Source organism: Trichechus manatus, unplaced genomic scaffold (genome assembly GCF_000243295.1).
Source record: "Trichechus manatus latirostris isolate Lorelei unplaced genomic scaffold, TriManLat1.0 scaffold00101, whole genome shotgun sequence".
NCBI lineage: Eukaryota > Metazoa > Chordata > Mammalia > Sirenia > Trichechidae > Trichechus > Trichechus manatus.
Window position 1 is genome coordinate 5074580 of NW_004444037.1, and position 26276 is coordinate 5100855.

General features: G+C 41.1%; 1 protein-coding gene across 2 annotated transcripts in view; it reads left to right on the forward strand.

The window, feature by feature from the left end:
• The first annotated feature begins 18281 nt into the window (after positions 1-18281).
• Positions 18282-26276, forward strand: part of KDR (kinase insert domain receptor) — a 49764-nt gene continuing 41769 nt past the window's right edge. For both annotated transcript variants that reach the window (XM_004382894.2, XM_023737336.1), the window contains exons 1-3: positions 18282-18582; positions 22389-22482; positions 24845-25041. In XM_004382894.2, the coding sequence (XP_004382951.1) occupies positions 18516-18582; positions 22389-22482; positions 24845-25041 (358 nt within the window). In that variant the 5' untranslated portion in view covers positions 18282-18515. The remainder of the gene's footprint in view (positions 18583-22388; positions 22483-24844; positions 25042-26276) is intronic.

Below are 26276 nucleotides of genomic sequence, written 5' to 3' on the forward strand. Positions count from 1 at the left end.
AAATGGGCCCACACAAGTCTATGCAGGGAGAAAGGCACTCAAAGTCCATGGATCCCTTATGCCTGTGCCTAGGCAAAGGAGCTGTGCCTACCCTGAATTCCTGGCTTAGGGGAGCCGGCAGATTATTTTTTCCCCTGTTTGTTAATTTGTTCACTCTCCAAGGCTGGGAGAATTGCTCAGGGTGCATCATGGGTCCTACTTCCGGCCCAGGGAACTTGGCAATTGCGGGAGCCAGTCCCAGACCCAGTGCAAGCAGGGAGCGGGGAGTGGGAGAGAGATTTTTCACTAAGGGGGGTGTTTTTGATCTGTGCGGTAGGCCAGACACAAGTATTTATTTTTCACTGATTGAGGGTTGCTTCTCACTGATTCTGGATGGCCACATAGACCTTCTCCTGCTGGCTCTTTCCTGATGTGGAAAATGCCTCCTGAGTGCTGCTGCTAGCCTGCCTCACCACGCAGCACGAGCTGATCAGGCCCGAAGGGCTCATGCTCTCACTGGGTCAGGTCTGGCAACTCCTCACTGCTTCTGAACTGTCTCTCCCTCCCCTGCCACTCAGTCTGATTCTTCAGCTTGCCTTTGATGTTCAAGGCTGCTAGGTTGTCATATATAATCGATTCAGTTGTTTTTTCAGGTCTTTGTGGTAAGAGGGACCACTGGAAGCATCTGACTACTCCACCATCTTGGTGCCACCTTCCTACCTGTGTACTTTTACTTGCATATCTTTGCTCATGCTCTCATAAAGAATTTTAAGGGTAGTTATATTCTGAGATCCTCGTTTTTGACCCTCATTTTGTAACTGAATTTAAGAGCTAGCTCTACATATTACTCCAGTTTATTGGAAATTGGCTTTTAACTTGCAGGATCCGGGCAGGGTAAAAGACAACATCACCTATTACATTGAGTTCTGCAGTGTTTCTAGATCAGACAAACTGACTTAGATGATTCATATTTCTTGAAACTCAGTTTTGTTTCTTCCTTCCACGCAGCCTCCCCTAAGCAGTTCTTCATTCAGAAAAGTGTTTAACTGAAAGCATCACTCAGAAACAATGGGAGAGTTGCCGCAATCAACATGAGAAGCTTATTTTTTGTTTGAAGCTAAGAACTGGGAAACTGTAATTCTTTCTATCAAAATGAATTATTACCAGACTCTTTGACTTCCTTGACATTTTTCTGCAGAGGAAAGAAACATTTCATGCTGTCAAATACTGAACTGTAATTTGAAATACTCAGGGAGTTCTTTAAGACCTTACTCTACTGTAGGTGCTCTTATTTTTGAAGGATTCACCCAAATCATGGCAAATGCATAAAAATGCATTGACATCTTACATTAAATTGATTATTCTGCTGAAACATATTTAAAAATACGTTAATAACTTTGAGATTGTTAAGAATAAATTATTTTGTTCTTTTGAATTACACTTTTTCTTTTTCTCACATATTTTTCGTATTCTTTAGAAAGTTCACTGTGACTCTTGTAGCCAGTGGATGAAATAGTCCTTAATCTATGTTCCTGAAGGGTTTTTTCTGGTCTCATGAACTAGAGTTAATATGATGGTTCTCTACTCTGGCTGCACGTTAGAATCATATTAAAACATAAAAAATACCCAGTGCTCAGGCTTCCCTACCAGGGATTCTGATTTAATTGATGTAGGATGTGGCCAAGTACCAGCCTTTTTTCAAAGCTCCCCAAGTCCAGGAGATTCTAATGGTTCGACATTACTAAAGTCTTCTAATAAAAAAAGGAACAATACATCTACTGCATGAGTAATACTTAACAAAAATCTAAAATGCTGGTGTTTGCATAGGGTGTGTCATAATTACCTTGTTATTAAGAGTGAATTGGTAATTTCCTGAACAAACTGAAGTTGTTCAGTGATCTGCCACTTGTATTCAAGGCACTGGCCTTTGCCACTGCAGCAGCTTGCTGGGTACAGAGTGTAGGACAAAACTTCATGGTATGGACATCTTGGGAAGACCCTGTCACAGTCACACATTAGGAGAAATTCTATGTGGCCAAACGTGGTCGTGGAGAATCTTTTTAATGCTTCTTTAAGATACAAAGAGTTGAGATCCATCTTTAGTGGCTAATGATTTCCTCACTGAAGACAGGAGACAGGTTGTATACTCTCTTGAGGTCCCAACAATAGAGTTCTGAGTTTCATGTTGGAAGAAGAAGAGCATCAAGGAGGCAAGTCCCATGCTGTCCATAATAGTTATTGTCAGTAACAACTCCAGATACAGAAAAGCATTAGTTTTCGATGGTCTTATTGTCTTATGATTGTGAGTTGAAATACATTAAATATTTGGTTGCAATCAGGTCAGGAAAAAATACTGAGGCTAGGAGGGAGGTTTTGGGTGAAGACTGGAGATTGATTGACTCCCAAATACATTGTTCAAGATATCTAACCAAACATGGTCAGAACTTGGACAGTCAATTTAACAGAAGAATAAACTAGAAAGAATAGGCATTTTAGGAAAGAAAAACTGGAAAGATTGAGTGATTCTCTGAGCTGAAGGGCTGAAAGCCAAGAAGTAGCTTCTTAGTGTCTATTTCACCTGGTGTATGAGATTGGTTTGCTGTGATTTTGGATTCTATTTCAAATACCAGTAGGGTCGTTCATGATGTACAGGTTTCAGCAGAGCTTCCAGACTGAGGAAGACTAGGAAGAAGGACCTGGCAATATACTTTAAAAAAAAAAAAAAAAAGTAATTTGAAGAAAAAATGAATTAAAAAAAATTCATAAGTGAAAACTTTATGAATAGCAGCAGAACATTGTCTGATACAGTGGCCGAAGATGGGCCCCTCAGGTTGGAGGGCACTCAAAATAAGTCTAGAGAAGAGCTGCCTCCTCACGAAGAGTTGACCTTAATGATGTGGAGGGAGTAAAGCTTCTGAGACCTTCATTTACTGATGTGGCATGGCTAAAAATGAGAAGAAAGAGCTACAAACATGCAATAATAATTGGAATGTGGAATGTACGAAGTATGAATTTAGGAAAATTGAAAGTCCTCAAAAACGAAATGAAACACATAAAGATCCATATCCTAGGCATTAGTGGGCGCTGAAGTGGACTGGTATTGGCCATTTTGAATCAGACAATCATATAGCCTACTATGCCAGGAATGACAAATTGAATCGTCAAAAAGAACATTAAAAGATCTATCCTGAAGTACAATACTGTCAATGATAGGATAATATCCATATGCCTACAGGGAAGACAAGTTAATACTATTATTCAAATTTATGCACCAATCACTAATGGCAAAGATGAAGAAACCGAAGATTTTTACCAACTTCTGCAGTCTGAAATTGATGAAACATGCAATCAAGGTGTATTGATAATCACTGGTGATTGGAATGTGAAAGTTGCAAACAAAGAAGAAGGATCAGTAATTGGAAAATATGGTCTTGGTAATAGAAATGGTGCCAGAGATTGCATGATAGAATTTTGCAAGACCAACCGCTCATTCATTCCAAATGCCTTTTTTCAGCAACATAAACGGTGACTGTACACGTGGACCTCACAGGATGAAATACACTGGAATCAAATCAGCTACATTTGTGGAATGAGACTACAGAGAAGCTCAATATCATCAGTCAGAACAAGGCCAGGGGCCAACTGTGTAACAGACCATCAATTGCTCAAATGCAAGTTCAAGTTGAACCTGAAAAAATTAAGTCCACGAGAGTCAAAGGTGACCTTGAGTATATCCCACCTGAATTTGGAGACCATCTCAAGAATAGATTTGACACATTGAACACTAATGACCGAAGACCAGAGAAGTTATGGGATGACATCAAAGACGTCATATATGAAGAAAGCAAAAGGTCTTTAAAAAGACAGGAAAGAAAGACAAAAGTGGATGTCAGAAGAGACTCTGAAATTTGCTTTTGAACATAGAGCAGCTAAAGCAAATGGAAGAAATGATGCAGTAAGAGAGCTGAACAGGAGATTTCAAAAGAAGTCTCGAGAAGACAAAGTAAATTATTATAATGACATGTGCAAAGACCTGGAGTTAGAAAACCAAAAGGGAAAAATATGTTCAGCATTTCTCAAGCTGAAAGAACTGAAGAAAAATTCAAGCCTCGAGTTGCAGTACTGAAGGATTTTATGGGCAAAATATTGAATGATGAAGAAGCATCAAAAGAAGATGGAAGGAATACACAGAGGCACTGTACCAAAAAGAATTAGTCAACATTCAACCATTTCAGGTGGTAGTATATGATCCAGAACTAATGGTATTAAAAGAAGACGTCCAACCTGCACTGAAGGCATTGGTGAAAAACAGGGCTCCTGGAATTGACAGAATACCAATTGAGATGTTTCAACAAATCAATGCAATGCTGGAAGCACTCATCTATGCCAAAAAATTTGGAAGACAGGTACCTGGGCAATTGGCTGGAAAAGATTTATATCTGTGCCCATTCCAAGGAAAGGTGATCCAACAGAATGCGGACATTATTAAATAATATGATTAATATCACACTCAAGTAAAATTTTACTGAAGATCATTCAAAAATGGTTGCAGCAGTACATTGACAGGGAATTGCCAGAAATTCAAGACGAATTCAGAAGAGGATGTGGAATGAGGGATATCATCACTAATGTCATATGGATCTTGGCTGAAAGCAGAGAATACCAGGAAGATGTTTACCTGTGTTTTATTGGCTATGCAAAGGCATACAACTGTGTGGATCATAAAAAATTATGGACAACATTGTGAAGAATAGAATTCCAGAACACTTAATTTTTCTCACAAGGACCTGTACATAGACCAAGAGGCAGTCGTTTGAACAGAATAAGGCAATAGTGAGTGGTTTAAAATCAGGGAAGGTGTGCAAGAGGGTTGTATCCTTTCACCGTACTTATTCAGTTTGTATGCTGAGCAAATAATCTGAGAAGCTGGACTGTATGAAGAAAAACGTGGTGTTAGGATTGGAGGAGGACCCATTAACAACCTGTGATGTATAGATGACACAACCTTGCTTGCTGAAAGTGAAGAGGACTTGAAGCACTTACTGATGAAGATCAACAACTACAGCCTTCAGTATGGATTACACCTAGACACAAAGAAAACAAAAAAATCCTCACAACTGGACCAATAAGCAATATCATGATAAACAGAGAAAATATTGAACTTGTCAAGGATTTCATTTTACTTGGATCCACAATCAACGCCCATGGAAGCAGTCGTCAAGAAATCAAATGATGTATTGCACTGGGCAAATCTGCAAAAGACCTGTTTAAAGTGTTAAAAAGCAAAGATGTCACTTTGAGGACTAAAATGTGTTTGACCCAAACCATGGTATTTTCAATTGCCTCATATGCTTGCAAAAGCTGAACAATAAATAAGGAAGACAAAAGAAGAATTGATGCCTTTGAATTATGGTGTTGACGAAGAATATTGAATGTACTGTGGACTGCCAGAAGAATGACCAAGGCTGTCTTGGAAGAAGTACAGCCAGAATGTTCCTTGGATGAGAAGATGGTGAGACTTCATCTCACATACTTTGGACATGTTATCAGGAGGGACCAATCCCTCGAGAAGGACATCATGTTTGGTAAAGTAGAGGGTCAGCAAAAAAGAGGAAGACCCTCAGCGAGATGGATTGACACAGTGGCTGCAACAATGGGCTCAAACATAGGAACCATTGTGAGGATGGTGCAGGACCAGACAATGTTTACTTCTGTTATATATAAGGTCTCTGTGAATTAGAAGCAACTTGAGGGCACCTAACAACAACAGCAACAACATGGGATTGGTGCATTTATTGAGAGATAAACCCTTCATAAGAATCTACTTAAGAGTGTTGACTTGAGAGTCATGATACCTTGGTTCAAACCCTGGCTCCGCCACACACAAGCTACATGGAACTGGGCAAGTTAGTTAACTTCTCTGAGTCTCAGTTTCTACAACTGTGAAATGATAATAATTGTAATATCTACATAATAGGTTCATAGCGACCCTATAGGAGTCGCTATGAGTCAGAATGGATGCAATGGCAACGGGTAATCTAGTAGGTTGGAGTCCCTGGGTGGTGAAAAGGGTTAAGGCGTTGGTGGCTAACTGAAAGTTTGGAGGCTCAAGTCTACCCAGAAGCATTTTGGAAGAAAGGCCTGGTGATCTACTTTTGAAAAATCAACCATTGAAAATCCTATGAAGCGCAGTTCTACTCTGACACGCATGAGGTAGTCATGAGTCAGGATCAACTCGACAGCAATTGGTTTGGTTTTTTTAACCTTGTAGGTTGGAGTTCATGAAAGTAAAGTGCTTACAACAGGGCTTAGCACACGGTGACTTAAAAACTGCTACTTATTGTTACTGTGGTCCAGTTAGATGAAGAGGAAATACTTCATAGGAAGAATGAAAAACCTATCTTCAATTAACTGGAAATTTAGATTAAAGATATATGAAAACCACACTAAACCTGTCCTCCATCTCATACTATAGTAAGGAAGACAGACATACATATCCAAATAAATCTGATATAAGCTATAATATCATAAATGCTACAGCAGATATTGAATAATGGCTTCTTGGAGCATGGGGAGTATAGTTGTCATTAGTTGCTTGCCTCCTTAACCCCCGTTTCCCCTTGCTTTCTCCAGAGACCTTCAGATTTTCCTTTGGGGGCTGTCCCTTTCTCCATTTCAGTTATGTGGTTTTGTTGTGATTGACTCCACCCTTAGATGCAGGGTGTGTTCTGATTGGCCTAGGCTCATCGGCATCCTTCCTGCCTCTGGTAATTTGTTTAGAGATAGACCAATGAGCTGCAAGAAGATATTTGCTAAGGGCAAAATATCTTCCTCTTTGACTGGAGAAACCCTGATAGTATGGCCCCTGACACCCTTAGCTCAGTAATGAAGTCACTCCCAAGGGTCACCCTTCAGCCAAAGATTAGATAGCCCTATAAAACAAAGTGAGACTAATGTGGCACAACAGCCCAGGGACAAGGACTAGAAGGCAGGAGGGGACAGGAAAGCTGGTAATAGGGAACCCAGGGTCGAGAAGGGAGAGTGTTGATATGTCGTAGGGTTGTTACCCAATGTCATAAAGAATATGTGTACTAACTGTTAATGAGAAATTATTTGTTCTGTAAACCTTCATTTAAAGTACAATAAAAAAATTAAAGAGAAAAACATGTCTTCCTCTTTATTTCTCAAGAGTTGCTAGCACAGACATTTTCTCTTTCTGTGGACAGAGTCGGGTGAGGATGTGTATCCATTTTTTTCTCTTATGAGGAGAGCCAGAGGACAGAGCTGAGAAAATCACATAGAAAAATAGCAAGATGATACGTTGAGCCTCTGGGTAAAACTGTAAAGCCAGTCCATAGATTATGACATGATCCTATACATTTAGGCTGGCATAAATTGTTTTTTTTTTGTTGCCTACAACCCAAGGAATTCTGAATGTTGCAGGGAGGGAGAGAGTAGTAAAGATGGAGACAGGTTAGGATTGAGGAGACTTACTGGGGCCTGGTTTTGAAGGGAGACCAGACTCTTATAAGCAGGTATTGGAATAAAGTACATTTATACTCTATTTTCTCCAGGTTTATATGCTCAATGTGTCAATAGAATACACTGAACATATAAACCTGGAGAAAATAGAGTATAAATCATTTTCTGGGAGTGGACAATGGACTCTATATGGCTGGAATATAAGGTATGTATGTGGTATACTCCACCACTCATCTGTTAGTTTGCCATACCGTGCATGTTTCATGATGCTCAAACCTATGTCAGTGGTATTTCAAATACCGGCATGGCCACCATGGTAGACAGGTTTCAGTGGGGCTTCCAGACTATGACAGACTAAGAAGAAAGGCCTAGTGATCTACTTCTTAAAATTAGTCAATGAAAACCCCATGGATAATAACAGAATATTGTCTGATATAGTGCTGGAAGATGAGCCTCTTAGGGCAGACCCGGGGCAGTAGAGTTGATTCTGACTCATAACGACCGAATAGGGCAGAGTAGAACTACTCCATAGGGTTTCCAAGGCTGTAATCTTTACAGAAGAAGACTGTCACATCTTTCTCCCATGAAGCAGCTGGTGGGTTCAAACTGCCCACCTTTTGGTTAGCAGCTGAGCGCTTAACCACTGCACCAGGAGGGCTTCTTCTTAGGGCTGAAAGCACTTAAAATACACAGTGGCCACAACAATGAGCTCAAGCATACCAACAATCATGAAGATGGTGCAGGACTGGGCAACATTTTATTCTGTTGTACACGCGGTAGCCATGAGTCGGAGCTGACTTGATGGTAACTAACAACGACAACATATAGTATACTTGAAAGTAAGTTAGAAAAACAGGAAACAGGCAAAGAATAAAGCTTTTGAACACCAGGCTTAGGATTTGGGGCTTTATGCTGTGTGCAGTGGCAAGCCATCAACGGTGTAGGACAGACCAACCTTGTGTTTTAGGAAGATAACTCTGGCAGCAGAGTGATGGATAGATTGGAATATTTCAGGACAAATGTAAGATGGTCATGAATCAGAGCAGTGGCAATGAGAATTAAAACGGGATAGATATGAAAGATGTAGAGAAAATGTAGACAAGATTGGCTTTGGGTGGAAAAGAAAAGGCAGGGGAATAACATGGCTCCAGAGTATGGAATATAAGCATCTGGAAGGACTCTCTTGAGAAGGCTCAAGGAGGCAGTGTAGGGTGAAAAGACCAAGAGTTTGGTTTTGGATACCTTGAGTTTAAGAGATTGGTGGAACATAGACATAGAGATGTCCACGAAGGGTTGGAGCTTAGAGTCTGGAACTAGGGTAGAAAATCAAGGCCAGAGATAGTAATTTTGCAAGTTATCTCCATAAAGAAGGTAGTTGAAGGCACAAGGGGAAATGTAGTCCCTGAGAAAGTCATGAAAGAGGACAAACGATGGTTACCAAGAATGGATATGGACAATTCCTATGGTTAGTATTGGCCAACGGAGCCTAAGCCAGTGAAGGGAATTGACTGGATAGGTAGAAGAGTACAGTGTCATGAGCGTCAAGGAAGACTGAGCTTCAAGAAGAGAATCGACAACAAGGTTGATGTGGTGAAGATGTTGGTCAGGTCGAGACTGAGAAGACACTACTGTACTTGAGGAGATAAGATGAGGGATAGAGTCTCTTTCACGAAATTTTCTGATGAAAGGCAAGTAAAAGTTACAGGCAACTAGATAGCTTTAGGGTGAAGCAAGCTCAAGTTTTTTTAGGATAAGGAAGTGTAAATGTGTTTGTACATATCCATAGACCTTCTAAAATCTAGTATTTTTGATGTGTTGCTTTGTTACTAGACCCATTTTGTCCACATCTGGAACTTCTATTTACGTTATGTAGTCAGAGCATGAAATGTCTCCCTATGGCCCTTCATCTGCCTGTAACGAGACTGACAAATTTTTGGATGATTATCAATTAGATTTGAAGTTTTATTTTTTATTTTACTCAAAAATTTCTATGTGAGGTGCTTTCTGGTGAGTTCTTTTGTTTGGTTTTGTTACATGTACCAAAGCAGTGATATATTGGAAATGAGCATTCAGAAACACTATTTGCTCAAAGAGAGAATTTTTATTTGTGCCTCTAGGGACTACTCACCAATGTTTTGGAAACTCTGGAGACTAAATTTATATACAAAGAACATAAAACTGTTCTACTGTAATTGACTAGCCTTTAATGCTAGTGAGGCAATATTACTGGGAAATGCTACCCTTGTTCTACAAAAATATGAATAATACTGCAAACTAATACAACTAATCTGGAAGAGTATATATGGTTCTAGTAAGGGCCTAGTGATTTGTAACACTTCTCTGGGAAAGAAAGGCTTTCTTTTTTGCACTACTTAGTTCTTTGAAAACTTGATGTGCTTTTGAGAGGAAAGATGGTATTAATTCCCTGGAAAATGGTTACAATCTGCAACTGGCATAGATGTGAAATTCGAGAGTCACACATTTCTTGTATAGTACATGCAAAGGTTATAGATTTTCTATTTCTTTTCCTTCATTACTCAAAACAGCAACAACAACAACAAAAACTGAACCTCCAATCCTTCATGCTTAATAAATTTAGAATTCTTTCACTCTGTTTATGTTTATGTTGACCTTGTATAGTCCTCGTTATTCCAACTAAGTTGATCTCTGTAAAGACACTTGTGATGGATACCTGAGTGCCGTGTGATTCTGTAAAACAAACAAACAACAACAACAACAACAAAACCACAGAGGAAGACAAAGAGCAGGAAAAATGGAAATGACAAAAATAATTTAAACGTCATTAATCTATTGAGAGGTGACTGTGCACATACTTTGGACATGTTATCAGGAAGGACCAGTACCTGGAGAAAGACACCATGCTTGGTAAGGTAGAGGGTCAGTGAAAAAGAGGAAGACCCTCAAGGAGATGGATTGACATAGTGGCTGCAAAAATGGGCTTGAGCATAACAACGATCCTTCTAAACTTAACTATCAGCTCAGGTAAGATTCATCCTCTGCCTATTTCTTCTGGGTTCAATTGAAGAAGAAATTTAAAAAGTTAAAAACGTTATCACTTGGGAAGGACATTTGGGCTGGGTATTGAAGGATAAATAAAAGTTTTCCAGGAGGACAAAGGACAAAAAAAAAAAAAAAAAAAAAAAAAATCCATGCTAGGAAAGAAATGCCCAAAACATGAAGTAGTTTTCCTTATAGAGGAAGCTGCTTTTGTTTGCAGGGAGAGAGCAGTGAGGTTTTCAGATTTGGGTAGAAGGTGAAGATCCAGCTCAGCAGGGATTCCTGGGATGGAGAATGGGGAGATCTAATTACTTGCCTTTCTTTCTAGGTCATCTGTCCTAAAACGACTCTCTTAAATCATTTTCAGCCTTACATCTGCCTAGAAAATGGAAATGACCGTCATGGAGAGGCAGATGATGCTAGTGGCATTGACTCATTTAGCCTCATCCTTTGAAAGACCTTAGTCCCCGAAAAGCAACTGCTTGTATGTGCTTGGAAGGAATCTGTCCTGGATGCTTAATACTTCTCTGCTTTTAAAATCTGATACCACCACTTATGGTTGTGGGACACTGGAGAAGTTGCTTAAACTTTCTAAGCCTCATTTTCCCTCTCTGTTCTGTGGAAACAATTACAGTATTTTCTCCACTGAGTTCGTGTAAGGATTAAATGAAATAATAAAATAAAAATAAGTGCTCCAAAAATCAACCTCTAGTTTATATTATTATTTGAAAAAGCAGAGTATCTTGACTTGACTTATATAATTAAATAATGGTTAAAAAAAAAAAAAGGGTGCGTTCATTGTTTGCAAACTTTTTTTTTTGCTGGATTTTTAGGAAGGCTAAAAACCACATACTTAAATTAAGAATAATTAATTTCTTGTATCATACTCCTCTTCTTTCTAAGGATTAATAATAGCGTCACTTCATTGAGTGTTGTGAGGATTAAGTGTATAATGAAGTAAAACGTTTAGAACAGTGCCTGCTCAATGGATGTGCTCAATAAAGTTGATTATTTTTATTATGGATCCCTGGTGGTGCTGTGGTTAAGAGATTGGCTGCTAAGCAAAAGGTCAGCAGTTTGAATCCACCAGTCACTCCTTGGAAACCCTATGAGGCAGTTCTACTCTGCCCTATAGGGTCACTATGCATTGGAATCGACTTGACAGCAATGGGGCTTATTTTTATTATTATTTAGCATCCTTCTCTGGTGCTACGTGGATTTTCAGTTTATTATTTAAATTTCCTGCATGCTTTACACATTTTTATTATTATATTTATCCTTATGTGACTTATCTCAAGAAACTATATGGGAGAGCTTGGGGAGAGAATGTATGTGTACATATTTGTAGTAATTGAGATTTTTTCTTTGCATATGGCAAGTAATGAAGTTCTGTTTAATCTGTTTCACAAAAAAGGATGGAGAATTCATTTTAAATGTATTATAAGGTAAGAATTTATGAATAAAACTGAACACTGATGGGTATATCCAAGGCAAGCCTGGTCTTAATGGTTTTTAATGTATTTACTAAGTAAAAATATTTACTAGAATATGGTGACATGACCTTCTTCTCCTTCAATATAAAAATATATTTTAAATTTAAGTAAAAAACATAAACTACACAGGGAGTACAGTAAACCTGGGTATAGAAAGAAGGTGGTTAATGAGAGAGAATGGGTATGCTCATGATCTCTCAAGGAACAACAGTCATGACTACGGATGGACCATGACACTGAGCCAACATCTGGTAAGGTAGTTCCAGGATCTAGTAAGTTACAAAATAAGCAAATACTGGAAACATGAAATTAAGTTAACATGAGAAAATATCGTACAAATATGTAATCAATAAATGGCAATATTTGTAAATGTAAGTCAATAGAAAAGAGAGTTGATTTATAATTTCTATTTGTAAAAGTACTCCTTTCTTGTTTTGAAAAAATGTTATAGAAATACATGAAGTGAAAAATGCAAGTTCCCATTCACTTACCTCTCTGCTTCAACTGTTTCCCAGAGGTAGGCATTTGTATGGTGTCTATCCTCCTGTAAGGAGCCCTGGTTGCATAGTGGTTAAAGTGCTCAGCTGTTAACTTAAAGGTTGGCAGTTTGAACCCACTAGCCACTCCTTTGGAGAAAGATGTGGCAGTCTGTTTCTGTAAAGATTTACAGTCTTGGAAACCCTATGGGGCAGTTCTGCTCTGTCCTATAGATTTACTATGTGTCAGAATCAACTCGACGGAAGTTGGTTTGATTTTTTGGGGTTTGATATTCTTCTGTATATTTTCTACAAATTTTTTTATTCTGCACGTATATCTATACATCTCTGTCTATAAACCTATTTTTATATCTATATGTCAGAGAATAATAGGACATACTTTTGAACAGTTAATATTCTTTTTTCTTGTAGTAAGTATATAGGTAACAAAACACTTGCCATTTCAACAATCTTCACATGTACAGTTCAGTGACATTAATTATGTTCATCATATTGTTCAACCATCACCATGAACAGTTGATATTCTTAATGTTGAAAGCAGTTTTCAGATGAGAGAGTATGGGTGGAAGACATAATCAGCCAGCCAATTAAAGATCTTTTAACAAGTACTGTTGAGCAATATTATCAATACCCACTATGGTTATAATGTATTTTATAGTTTATAGAGCACTTTCATGAGATTATGTCATTTGAGTCTAATAATAATCCTTGAGGTAGGCTAGGTAAGAGTTATTACTCTCACCAAAAAGGAAACAAGGGGCCTATCTATAGAAAATAGCACCTATGGCAATTAGTTTTAAATTGCCGAATGATCTCTCACAGCTGGCAATGGAAACTGCAGTGGCCCATAGAAACTGCTCATTAGCTCCTCTCCTCAAGCGGCCCCCAGGGCACTTGCCCTGCCTGACATACCTTAGTTACGGCTCAGCTCAGGATACTGATGCCTACAATGATGAAAAGATTAGTTCAATGTCACTCTAACTCTGTGTTTTCACCATATCAGGACTCTGCAGTGAAAAAGTCAGTGGTATTATACTAGTCTAGGCATCACTTTGATTATAATTACATAAAACAGAAAATTTTTATCATGGAAAATTTCAAATATGCGAAAAATAGAATAGTAAAATGAACCTTTAGGTACCCATCATCCAGCTTGTACAATTATTAACCTTTTGCTAATCTTCATATTTTTAAGATTTGAAGTCTAAAATACTGGTGATGGTAATGGAATCAAATTTGGGGGGTCATGAGGTGTAATTTACGTGCTTTGGTGATATGAGCAATGTATATTCTGTGTGCACAAGCTCAAAGGAGTAACTGGAGATACCTAGTCCTTTTTTATTAACTTAAATTTACTCTGGGTGAAGCTGTTGTGACGGCTGTTCATTTATAGGTCACCAGGTCTTTCTTCCTTAGTTTGGAAGCTCTGCTGAAACCCGTTCAGCATCACATTAACATGTAAGTCTCCACTGACGGATGGTGGCTGTGCATGAGGTGCGTTGGCTAGGAGTCAAACCTGGTTCTTCCACAAAAAAGATGAGCGTTCTACCACTGAACCACTAAGGTCTCGATTATTTATGCTCATAGTGCATTTATTGTCACCACTGTAACCCCAGTTCCTAGTACATAGTAGGTGCTCAAAAACTGTTATTTAATGGATGAGCCTTATTGCAGTTTAGATGTAGGCAGCCTGAAGGAGACCATGTATTGTAGTATAACTAACCTTTGCAGAATACTTCTTGATGTGTATCTTAAGGCTGGGTTCTCTAGAGAAGCAAAACCAGTAAAGTGTGTAAATATATATACACAGAGACTTATAGCAAGGAAACAGCTCAGGCGATTTTAGAGGCTAGAACGTACCAAGTCTGTGGATCAGGGTAGAGGCCTCTCCCAAGTCACGCAGCCTCGGAAGCTGGCAAGCCCAAGATCAGCAGGTCGGAGAGCAGGGCTCCCACTCACAGGCTGTGAAGGTTGACGAATTCCAAGATTGGCAGGCAAGACCATAAGGTTTCTCCTGATTCCTGTAGCTGCAGGGGCTGGTGAACCCAAGATCAGCAGGTCAGAGAGCAGGGCTCCTCACAGGCTGTGCAGATCGACAAATTCCAAGTTCAGCAGATAAGCTGACAGCTCAAGTCCCAAGAACCGGAGATGAGAGGACAGGAGGCAGCCGCAAGGTCCAGAGAGAGCAAACAGCCAGAAAGTCTGCTTATATTCAGATACGGGCCACACCCCCAAGGAGACTCCCTTTCCTCTGATTGGCTACTCACAGTATATTCAATCACGGGAGTGATCACATTAAAACACTGAGAATCATTGCCCAGCCAAGTTGCACACAATCTTAACCATCACAATGTGTATCAGGTACTTATGTGTAGGGTCCTGTGCTTACCAGGTGCTAGGTCCTATTCTCAGTGACTTGCATGTAGTAATTCATTCAATTTTTACAAAAACTCTATGGAGAAGGTACTATTATCATCTTTTGTGTTTTGTAGGTAAGCAACCAGTAAACTGGTCAAGCTCCCATGGATAATAAGTGGTAGAGTTGGCAGTCAAACACAACCAGTGTAGGCCTAGAGTTTGTGGGCTTAGCCATTGCTCTTTGCTGCTCCTCTGCAGGAGTGTGTCTGAACACCATCTATGGAGCACTGAGCACTCTTGAGGCACTTTGTTAGATGGTGGCTGTACCTGCACTGCCAGACTAACTCACAAAATCACTCCTTTGCAGTGGTGCCGGATAATAGGAGAGTGTTGCACATGGAACAGACTTTTTTTTTTTTTTTAAAACAGACTGTCATTTTTCATGAACACAAGGCACTTCTAAGTGCTGTGTGGGATGGAATGTGGTAGAATGATTTCATTGAGGCCTTGCCAATTTCTGGTCTTGTGGCCATCAAAGATGCATCATTTCCTCCAAGACATCTAAAAGGGGCTATTACCATGGGCCTGCAGGTTCTGGTTTGCATTTGGAGGAGGAGACACTATCTTCTTACTTGAGATGTGGAAGAGAAAGTGTCATGAATTGTAAATAAGGCTAAGACAGAATTGTCTGGAGATGGAGATGGAGAAAAATTACCTTCTCTAAACCACATTCCACCTCCCTCCTCCTTATCCAACTCTGCCAGAGCCCATCCTGTTTTACTTAAGTTTACTAGCAGGAAGAGAGGAGTTTCTTCAAGGACCTCTCCCAGTAAAAAAACCCCAACACTTCCTAGATAAATATCAATTCATCTACAGAGTAGGATATCATGCCACCATTAAGAAGAATGGAATGGGGCTCTGAGGGTTGAGTGATGTAGAGTGATCTCCAATGTATATATTAAAGCGAAAAAAAGCCAAGATTCAAAACAACATTTATATCAAGGCTACCATTTGTGAAAAAGAAAGATAATTAATATGCTTATAAGTGTATAAAATTTGCTTGGAAGAAGGAAACTGGTAAAAATGCTTGCCTCTGTTGAAGAAAGTTCTTTTCATTGTAAACTTTTTCATATTTTTGAAAAAAAAATAACCATATGCATTCATTATACTTAAAAAAAGAGTTAAAATATTACAGTTAACAACTTGGAAAAGTAGAAGAGTAAATAAACATATTTTTTAAACAGCAGAAGAAAAGCAACATTTTATGATGATTGTGTATTTCCAGAGGAGGGTTTTGGACTAAATGTAGGGTAAAATTCTGCTTCTTCATTTTGCTGAAGGATAGTCCTTTCAGTTGCTATTAAACACACTTGGATGCACCTTGGAAGTAAAAGACAGAGGGATTTCAGAGATCCCTATTTAATGAAGTTAAGGGACATTTGATGTCACTCCCCAGGTGTAGGGAGAAATAGGGAGAAAACAAGAAGGAACAAATGTGGTCATGAAAAAATGCTAGTTCCTCGACAAACAGCGCCACAAGCAGTCTACATTTCTGGAGAGGGTTGTGAGGTGTGGTCACAGAGTGTCCTGGGTGCCTAGGGTCTGGGAGTTTTCGGTTCATTCCTCCTCAGGTGAGACCCACCTTCACTGGTTTGCTTTTGCTCTGCCTCAGGGTATCTTGGCAGGAACTTCACACTCTGAAGAGGGGCCTGGCTAACAGTGGTGTCACTAGTGCTGGTGTCACCCAGTGTGGTAACTCATGGTGCCACCCTACATCATGGACCTCCTCCTGTACCAGACCATACAGAATTCTTAGTAATTTTTTTTTTTTGCTAATGTCACCAGGGCACTGGTGGCACAGTGGTTAAGCGTTTGTCTGCAAACCAAAAGGTGGCAGTTTGAATCCACATTTACATAGTGACGTGGTTAAAGTGAAAATTCAGTAAGAAAATAAAATTCGAAGGAAAAATGTTTAAGAACTACATCAAAATCATATTCATTTTAACATTAAACTTTACCGTTACATGAGATACATTAATGGATTGGGTTTGGAAAGCTGGACTGAAAGATAGCTAGGCAGAGCAAGCCAGGGAATCTGACCAGCAGTTTCTGCTCTCACGTCATAGGCCGTCTCCTCCTCTCTGCTCCTCACCACCTAGGTTGCTCCTGGCGAATTTTTTTTTAAGTCTGATTATTTTTCTCCACTTGGGAAGACTTTAAAAAAATTTAAATCAAACTCTTCCTCTCTTGGAGGGTTTCTACTGTCTGGAAGGTGCTGGGACCTGTGCCCCCTCCCCCCACCTACGAGGGAGGGAAGGGGGGAGTTGTTCTCTAATTTGAACTGCTCTGTCTCCAGAGGGTCGGGCTTTTTAGGATGTAGTTGGGAGTCTTTTACAACTACAACGCTTGGGCTATGTCCCCGTTTTCCGAGCTCCTGAGCAGGTGCGCGCGTGCGCGCGCGTGTATGCGCGTCCCGCGGCGCCGCCCGGCGCGGGGGAGGAGCGCGCGGCCACGGCCAGCTCCAGAGCAGTTGGTGTCATCGCCTCTGACAGTGTCTGCACCCCCCTAGTGAAGCCACTCCTGGCTAAGAGTCCAAGTAGAGTCAGCCTGGGGGCTCCTTGTCGGGTAACACTGGAGACAAAAGGCCTTTCTTGAGAGTCTCGTGCCCGGGACAGATGCTCCTCCCGCCGCCGGTACTCAGGAGCCCGGGTACCTTCAGCTTCCTGAACTCTGCTGCAAGTTTTTGTCTAGGAGCTAGGCAAGGGTCGCAAACTTGAAAGCCTTCTGGGGCTAGGCAGATAACTTCAAAATATTTGAAGCCGCGTGAACTTTGGCGAATTGAGGAGCTGTGTTTTCTGACTAAAGACATTCAGATTCAGATTTTTAAAGTACAACTGTGCTGGCCAAACAAAACACTCATGCTGTCTGCATTAACTGCCGGTTTGCGACCCCACACAAGTCTCGGCTCAGTATCTGCCTCTCCCTCGTTGCTCCTCCAACCTGATCCCGTATACAGTTTAGACGCGGCGCAACGCCTCGCTGCGTTCTCGGTGAAGCTTTCCAAATCTCGGGGGGGCGGCAGCCAACTGAACCTTGGAGTAGCCCAGAGTTCTTTACGGGCTACATTTTATTTCCACCAGAAACTAAGCTGTTGTGCTCGGAACGCTGCACCTTGGCCCACCCGGGACCCGGCGCATCCCAGGCAGGTGTAGTGGTGAGGAGATGTAGTGGGTGCTCGCAAGGGCGGGATCCAGGCCCCAGAGTCCCGGGAACACCCGGCCGCGAAGGGTGAGGGGCGGGGCCTGCCGCCGAGGGGAGCCCCTCCCGCGGCCCCGCCTCGTCTCGACCCGCCCCGCCCCCGCGCTCTAGAGTGTGGGTCCGGTTCCTACTCTGCGCTGAGTCCCTGGACCCTGGGCGAGAGGTGGTGTGCGGAAGTTGCCTTTCCTCTGCCCCAGGCTTCACTTGCGCGCTGCAGAAAGCCCAGAGCCGGTCGCGTAGCCAGGATCTCCTCTCCGACAAGCACTCGCAGACGCCCCTCCAGCTGCTGCCGGTCCGGGGCACCCTCGCCCCGCGCGTTCCGGGGTGCTGCGCTTCGGATCGCGTCCCGCCTCCGCGCCTTCTTCGCTGGGGAGGCCCTGAGAGAACCGGTGCCTGAGTTCTGGGCACTGCGCCCGGCGCGAAGTGCAGGATGGAGCGCAAGGCGCTCCTAGCCATCGCTCTGTGGCTGTGCGTGGAAAGTCAGGCTGCCTCCATGGGTAAGGAGCCCACTGCTCGGAAGGGAGGCGGACAGATCGGGTGCGCGTGGAGAGATGTGGATGTGGGAGGACGTAGAGGCTTGATCTAACTTCGAATCTTAGAGCTGGAGAGTTGGAAGGGACTTGACATTTGGTGCTCTTTCATTTACCAGTGGCGAAACTGAGGCTCAAAGACTGACCCAAGAGTCCCCAGCGAGTCGGTGGCCTCCTGAGCTTTAACTTGGTGCCTTTTCTATGGCTCTCGTCTCTGACAGGGGCCTCGGCTGGACAGTGTCCTGCGAGCCGATGCACTTTAGGGCTCCCGGAGGCGGGGGTGGGAAGGCGCCCGGGGCAGGCGTGCAGGAGGTGCCTCCGCAGCCGGGAACAGGCAGTGACAACTTGTCCGCGCTGCGCACACTATCTTAGCCCGGGCGCCGGCAGGCAACTCCTCCGCGGGGAATGAGATCCTGCAGGTAGCGTAACCCCTGCGGCGCAGAGCGCACTGTGCTCTCAGCTCTTCCTCGACGACAGTGGAGCGGAGACCCGGCCAGCGTTCCCTCTTGGCTGGAACCGACACGCACAACCACTAAGAGGTGGCATCCGGGGAGAGAGAACCTTTCTTTTTTCCTTTCCTTAGTGCAGGCGCCGCTCTCCTCGCAGAGAAGGTGGGGGAAATTGGGACTTGGTCCCGGGGCTGTGACAGCTTATCCGAGAGTCTCTAAATGACAGTCACCTTCCTAGGTAAAAGTTTTAACGTTTTTTAAAAGCGCTTTTGTCCGTGGGATAAGCCCATAGCCAGAAGTTCAAGCCCTGAAGACCTGCTCTGCCAGACTTGGTACCCAGTTTTAGCGCCACTCGCCACTTCCCCGGCCATCTAACATTGTGGTCTCCTTTAAGATTTAGGAACACACATGAGGTTTATGACGTACCTTTTTTTTTTACGCTTCCCAGATAATATTCCTTCTCTCTGGCCATAAGTTGCTGATTTCCAGATTCCATGCAGTTGGAGGGAAAAAAAAGTCAAATGTTTAGGGAAATTTCTTTATTATATTGAAAGAAAAGAATCACGTGTCTTAAGACTCTTCTACTCACTTACAGTAGCAAGATCATCTATCTACAGTTACTGAATTTTCTTAATAAAGACTTGGTTCACCAGGCCCCGCTCCACCCTGGACACTCATTTGACCCTGACAAGGGCTCTCTCTCCCTCTGTATGGGCAGAGAATGGATGTCTGGAACATGTGGTTGTTCTGTATCCCGCAAAGAAGTGAGTTGCTTTTAAGCCTGGGGTGTTTCATAGCACAGCAGAAATAATGGTAATAGGGTTGCCCTGAATAATGGTGAGGTTGCCCTTTTGGAGTATGTGGCTTACTTAATTGGATTGGGCTATAATTGGTGCCATCAAATTCTAGAGACAGAGACACTGTTGTTTTTCCTTCCTGTGTTTGAGCTGGAAGGGGTAATAGTGCACAAACTAATTAATATTGGTTATGGGACTTGAACATAGAAGGGCTTTTTATTGAGTAGAAGGATATGTATCTCTTATAGTCATTTCTTCAGAACTTTCTCAAGAGTAGAACTCAAACTTGCCAATGAAAACGGATGAAGCTTAATGGGAGAAAAAATTGAACATTAGTCTACAGATAATGAATTTGAAGTTATTATTGATAGCTTTGTTGAATAGATTTTTGTTGTAAATGTGTCTCTAGAACAGTATGGTGTTGTCTTGGCTTCCTATGAATGGAAAACTTTTTTTTTTTATGTTTAATTTTTACATAGGAAAGTGTGTAGAGTGTGAGATTATATGTGGCAATACTTTATGAGAGATCTTAAAGAGTCTTATTTTGGTGGTGGTGGAAGCATGGCTTATTTTAAGCCTAGTCATTTACTACCATTTTACTCTCACGTGACTGTGCCCAAATAATGGCTTATTTCTCATTTGGATCATTGTGTAAATTGTATTAAGTTGCCACTTTCAACATATTTTTTAACCTGCTGTTTTCCCATTCTCATTTTTTTTTTTTTTTTGGCAAAGTGGGACTCCATTATTGGAAGGCATTTCTTTTGCTTTTAAACATTTTGTTTTATTGCTTGCATACTTTGGGGGCAGTTATTTTCTTCATATCGAAAAGTGCTATGCTAGCTAATTAACTGAACATGACAAACCATACCAATAACTGTCCAAGAGTGGTCCTTAGACCGTCTATGTCAGAGTCACCTGAAATCCTTACTAAAATGCAGATTCATAGGCCAGCGACAATCTGACACATCCTAAAATTTAAGACCCACTGCCTCAAACACACCAAGTCAGTACCAATAACACTTAGTTTCTGAGACTTATTGATATAACTTAATTTCCATTTTTTCTACTATGTTATTGATCAATAAGGCTATGTGGCTGTGTGAGAACATGGATGATCAGTTGTTCATTTTACCTCTAATTATTCACATTGGAGTCTATGGATCAGCTGTCCTGGATATTTCCTTATACTCTCTTCACTCATACTCTCTCCTACTACCCTGTATTTGCTCATACTCTTTATTTGCCCAGCAAGGTCAATGCTAGTTTAGGCCCAGAGAGTCATTTGTTCTTAGTTGAAGTGAGTTAGGGACCATATTAAGTTTGAGTGCTTCCCAGCATCAATCACTTTTTAAGCTGCTGTTTTGTGGATCCTAATATGTAAATGGTTAATACTCTCAGCTACTAACCATAAGATTCATGGCTCAAATCCACCCAGAGGTGCCTTAAAAGAAAGGCCTGGTGATCTGCTTCCCAAAAAATCAGCCATTGAAAACCCTATGGAGTACAGTTGTACTCTGACACACATGGGGTCACCATGAGATGGAGTTGACTTGATAGCAACTGGTGTTTTAATATCAGATCAGTTAAGACCCTAGCAGGTGGACAGCTTTTCTTTCTCTGATGCTTTTTCAACACCCAGTAACTCTTCACATTTAGTTGTCAGAGAACTAAGTTTTCTTGCTGTGGAATGACCCATAGTGGAATCTGTCTCATATATTTTTGTTGTTGTTGTCTAGTTCCTAAATCTTTAGATAAAGACAGGTTTCTTGTGTCCCAAGCTTGGTATCAGGATGAACTAAGACCCTTGGTTAATAAGTTGAGGAATTGAGCATTCCTTAATTTTAATTCATTAGCATTACACCTTTTTAGTCCCCTTCTCTGAGGGAAAAGTATATATTAATATGCATATTGTATGAAATTGTAAAATGTTCTTTCTTCCTCAATTTCTCTGACCCAGTTTTAATATACAGCCTTTATGTACCACTATTTTAACCTCAGTGGTTCAGTTACCAGAAGAAGTGCACTAGAAAATTGGTAAAGAAAAAGAGACAGGATCATAGACACTCCTACCACCCCCCGAGGATACATAGATGAACTATATAGAAATCTAAGTAGTATTCATTAATCAGCAATTTAGTCAAACGTGTGCATCCTATGTTTTATAAGAAATGTCAGTGTGTCCTTTCCCAAGGGAGTGAGATCACCAGATGAAGGTTCAGTTGGTTTCAATGTCCATATCCTTTTGTAAGACCTTGAAGTTGGTAATGCAGGAAAACAGGAACCCCACCCTAGCTCCATGAGTTGCAGAACTGTTGTGCTGGTTTATGACCATCTGCCCATTCTTCCTGTTATGACACAGCTTGTGAACTTTTACTGGGAATGGTGAAAAGTAAATTCACAGTTGTACACAATGAATTGCTGAAGAGGCCTTCTGAAAGTATAGAGTGTGTATTGTTTATGGAAGGTATTTCCTATTGGGCCTAACTCAGTGGCAACTTCATTCATTTATTTACTTTGTTTTTAGGTTTGCCTAGCCTTTCTCCTGATTCACCCAGGCTCAGCATACAAAAAGACATACTTACAATTATGGCTAATACAACTCTTCAAATTACTTGCAGGTAAGGGTTCAGTTTAGATTCAGATTTCCTGTGCTAAACCGCTGTTTACCAAAATAAAAATAATTTCCATTATAGCAGAATTAAAATATAGTTGTAGTAATTGTTTATAAATAGGGAAGTTTCTAAGAACTGATGTAATAATGAAAAGATTAGAAATGTCTTCTAGAAGTTCTGTGTGATTTTTCTGGTATTTTTCCCTTACTGCCCTTTGCCAGCACGCGCACACACACACACACACACACACACACACACACAGGCATGCTTGAACATGCACACAGACACACACACACACCAATGATCAGAACATCGGTATAGTAGACATTCAATAAGTATTAAATCAATAAATGAAGCTGAGGACATACCCTTAGAAGATAGAGTTGAAAGTTTGGGACCATATTTATTACACTCAGAATGATTCTTGGACATCTTTTTAGTCCTTTCTGAGAACTTTGTTTCATGATAAAATTCTGACTGTAGTGACAGTTGCCTGGGTAATGGACTTCATGCTCTGGCTCAATATTGTCTTGGAATGCCTCTCTTTGTACTTGCTAGCAAGAAGTCATGCTACTGATTTTTGCTAACTGGAGAAACAGATCTCTTCTACTAGAAGTGGGCTTTAAACTTTCCACCCCCTACCCTGGGAGGAAAGATGGAGGACCTTGAGGCTTAATGTTGCGTTTATGCATTAAAGACCAAAATGCTACTCAGGACCCATGTGTTCTTGGCAGAGGCAATGGTGGGTGGAGAGGATGTTGCCCTTTGAGAAGAGTACTAGGAATCCAGAAAGAACATTGGGCAGTTTATTGTAATTGCTTCCTACCTCATGAATAGCAAGTGTTCAACACAAAGATACAGAGATCTATTTTAGATTGCAAAGTGTAAAGGGTATTGTAATCCCCTTATCAAGTACCTGATCCGAACACACAGCCCCTGGCAAGAAACACGGTACCAGGTGTTGTTTCTCTAGCTTTGATGGTTCAAGACAAACACGTTTCTCAGTAGCTTTCCCCTTACCCACCCTCAAAAACAAAGGTTATTTAAAATCTCTAAAGATCCATCCTCTCTCTTTAAGCTCTGCATAGACATTTCTTAAGTGCTGAAAAAGCCATGAAGTGTGTTGGAGCCCCTTGGTGGTGAAAATAGTTAAGTGCTCAGCTGCTAACTGAAAGGTTGGAGGCTCAAGTCCACCCAGAGACACCTCGGAAGGAAGGCCTGGCAATCTACTTCCAAAAAATCAGCCATTGAAAACCCTATGGAGCACAGCTCTACTCTGACACACATTGAGGTGGCCATGAGTTAGAATCAACTCGAAGGCAACTGATTCTCTGTGTGTTAGAAGTAGCTTTATTAATGTAGCTGCAATTTCATGAAAATTTCAAGTTCCTTGAGGGAAAGGTCAATAATGTTACATTCCTCTTGGTGCTGACTATCTCCCTTGGGTCCTTGTAGAGAAATGGTAAAATAATAGTAATCTGTGTTTTAATGTGGCCTTTATAGTGGCCTGTATATCCATCACCCCCCTTCCTCCCTGTCCTCATCTCTTCATCTCGCCTTTGCTCACTCTGCTATGGCTATGCTGGCTTCTTTGCTATTTCGATAATTTTCCAGATATGCTCCTACCTCAGGGCCTTTACATTTGCTATTCCCTCTGCCTGGACATCTTGCTTAGTCAAGTAGAGGGTTAACGAAAAAGGGGGAGACCTTCAACAAGATGGGTTGACACAGTGGCTGCAACAATGGGCTCAAATATATTATGAAGATGGCGCAGGACCAGACAACACTTCGTTCTGTTATACATAGGGTCGCTATGAGTTGGAGGCGACTCGATGGCACCTAACCACAATAACACTGCCTGGGATAGTGTTCCTCCTGATAGTCACAAGGCAGCTTTATCAAGCCCCCTCCCTGTAGAACTCTTCATCGGTTTTTTTATCACTTCTGTATTTTTCTCCGTAGTACTTATTTCCACCTTTTATACAATAAATTTTATGTCTTTTTTTTTTCTTTTAATTGCCTGTCTCTTCCAGCTAAACTGAGGTTCCGTAAAGGCATTGACTTTTGTCTAGTTTGTTCACTGCTGTACCTCCAGTCCTTAGCAGTGCCCTGGAACATAGTACATAATGAGTATGTGCTGAATGAATGAACAGAAAACTCAGGACTCTCTATAAGTGATTTCTGGACCTGAGCCTATGGCTTTTTGTCACGTGCCAATTCAACCTGTTGTCTTTGGTAGGAGGCTTTGTATCTGTCTGCTGAGGAATTTATTTAATAGTTTGGGAACCAAACCTTCTGCCTCTGTTTCCTTAGAAACAATCTTATAGTGGCATTTCACATTAATACTTCCCTGGAATTAATTTTTCAGGGGACAGAGGGACTTGGACTGGCTCTGGCCCAATAATCAGAGTGAGTCTGAGGAAAGGGTGGAGGTGACCGAATGCAGTGACGGCTTTTTCTGTAAGACGCTCACAATTCCTAAAGTGATCGGAAATGATACTGGAGCCTACAAGTGCTTCTACCGGGACACTGACATGGCTGCAGTCATTTATGTCTACGTCCAAGGTGAGTGGTTAAATATAATTCATTTCCCACGTTGATTTGCCAGTTATAAAACACAATAGATGTAAAGAGGAATCGAGTACAACAAAAGGCTCTCTCAAAAGGCTGTTTGCCAACCGGAAAATACAAAATTCTTTTCTCCCAAGGCTTCCTCTGAGAAAGGAGATGCAATGATTTGTTCTGGAGTTTGGGCCCTGATTACATCTTTTTTTGCGCAATATGTTTGGTTTTGATCTTTGTTCCTAAGTAAATCTGTGTTCAGAATTGGCTATGGAGACTCATATAAAGCTTTCTGATGTTTGAGGAAGAAAAAAAAAAAAAAACCAAAACCTGAAATCCTTGAAAAGGAAGACTCGGGTGAATTATGGTAAGGTTTCTGCAGAGATAGGTTATCTACACCAGCATAGGAGATTTTCCCAAGAATGCACAGGGAAACAGGCAAGGATTCTGGAGCTTTTTTGTACATAGGAATTTTTCTTTCCCCACTTCTATTTTATTTTTAAAAATCTCATACTCGTGTGCAAATGAAGACACTGCTTCAAAGGGCCTTTCTACTTTCCCGTGCATGTATGGTCTGAGATCTTGGATGATATACCAAATCATTTAAGGATTTGCAATTTGAGATTGACACCATAGAGACTGATTTAACACCCATGTAGTGCAAAACACAACATTACACGTAGTTGGTATTTATGAGTTATATTTTCTTTTGTGTTTCAAAAATCTTATACTAGCTTAATTTTCCTGTGAAAACGTGACTTAACCAGTGACATACCTATAATATAACCTTGGGGAATGTAAGAGTTGGGAGAGATGGCATAATATTTTGCTTGGATATACTGAATATTTTTCTTTTCAATGAAGATGAGCTTTTAAAGCTTTCATCCATACATTTTTATACCTCTGTGCATCTCAGAGGATTTCAGGCAGGTGAAGATGGCTTAGATTTTTTTTTCCCCCAGAAGCATCTTTTTTACAGAATGGGAACTTCATCAACTTTGGGAAATACACTTGTTTATGCCCACTTACATTTCAATAGTGCAATGTGGTCCCTGCATTGGAAAAATATAGGCCACATCAAAGCACCATACTCTCTCCTGGGTTGCATAATGTTTAAGAATTATTTTTGCCCAGGGTAAGCATAATCCAGGACAGAATTCTGTGCTGTCCTCCCGCCTCCGCAGAAATTGAAAGAGACAAAGCTCAGCTCTTCGAGAATTTCTGGCTCCTTTTGATCT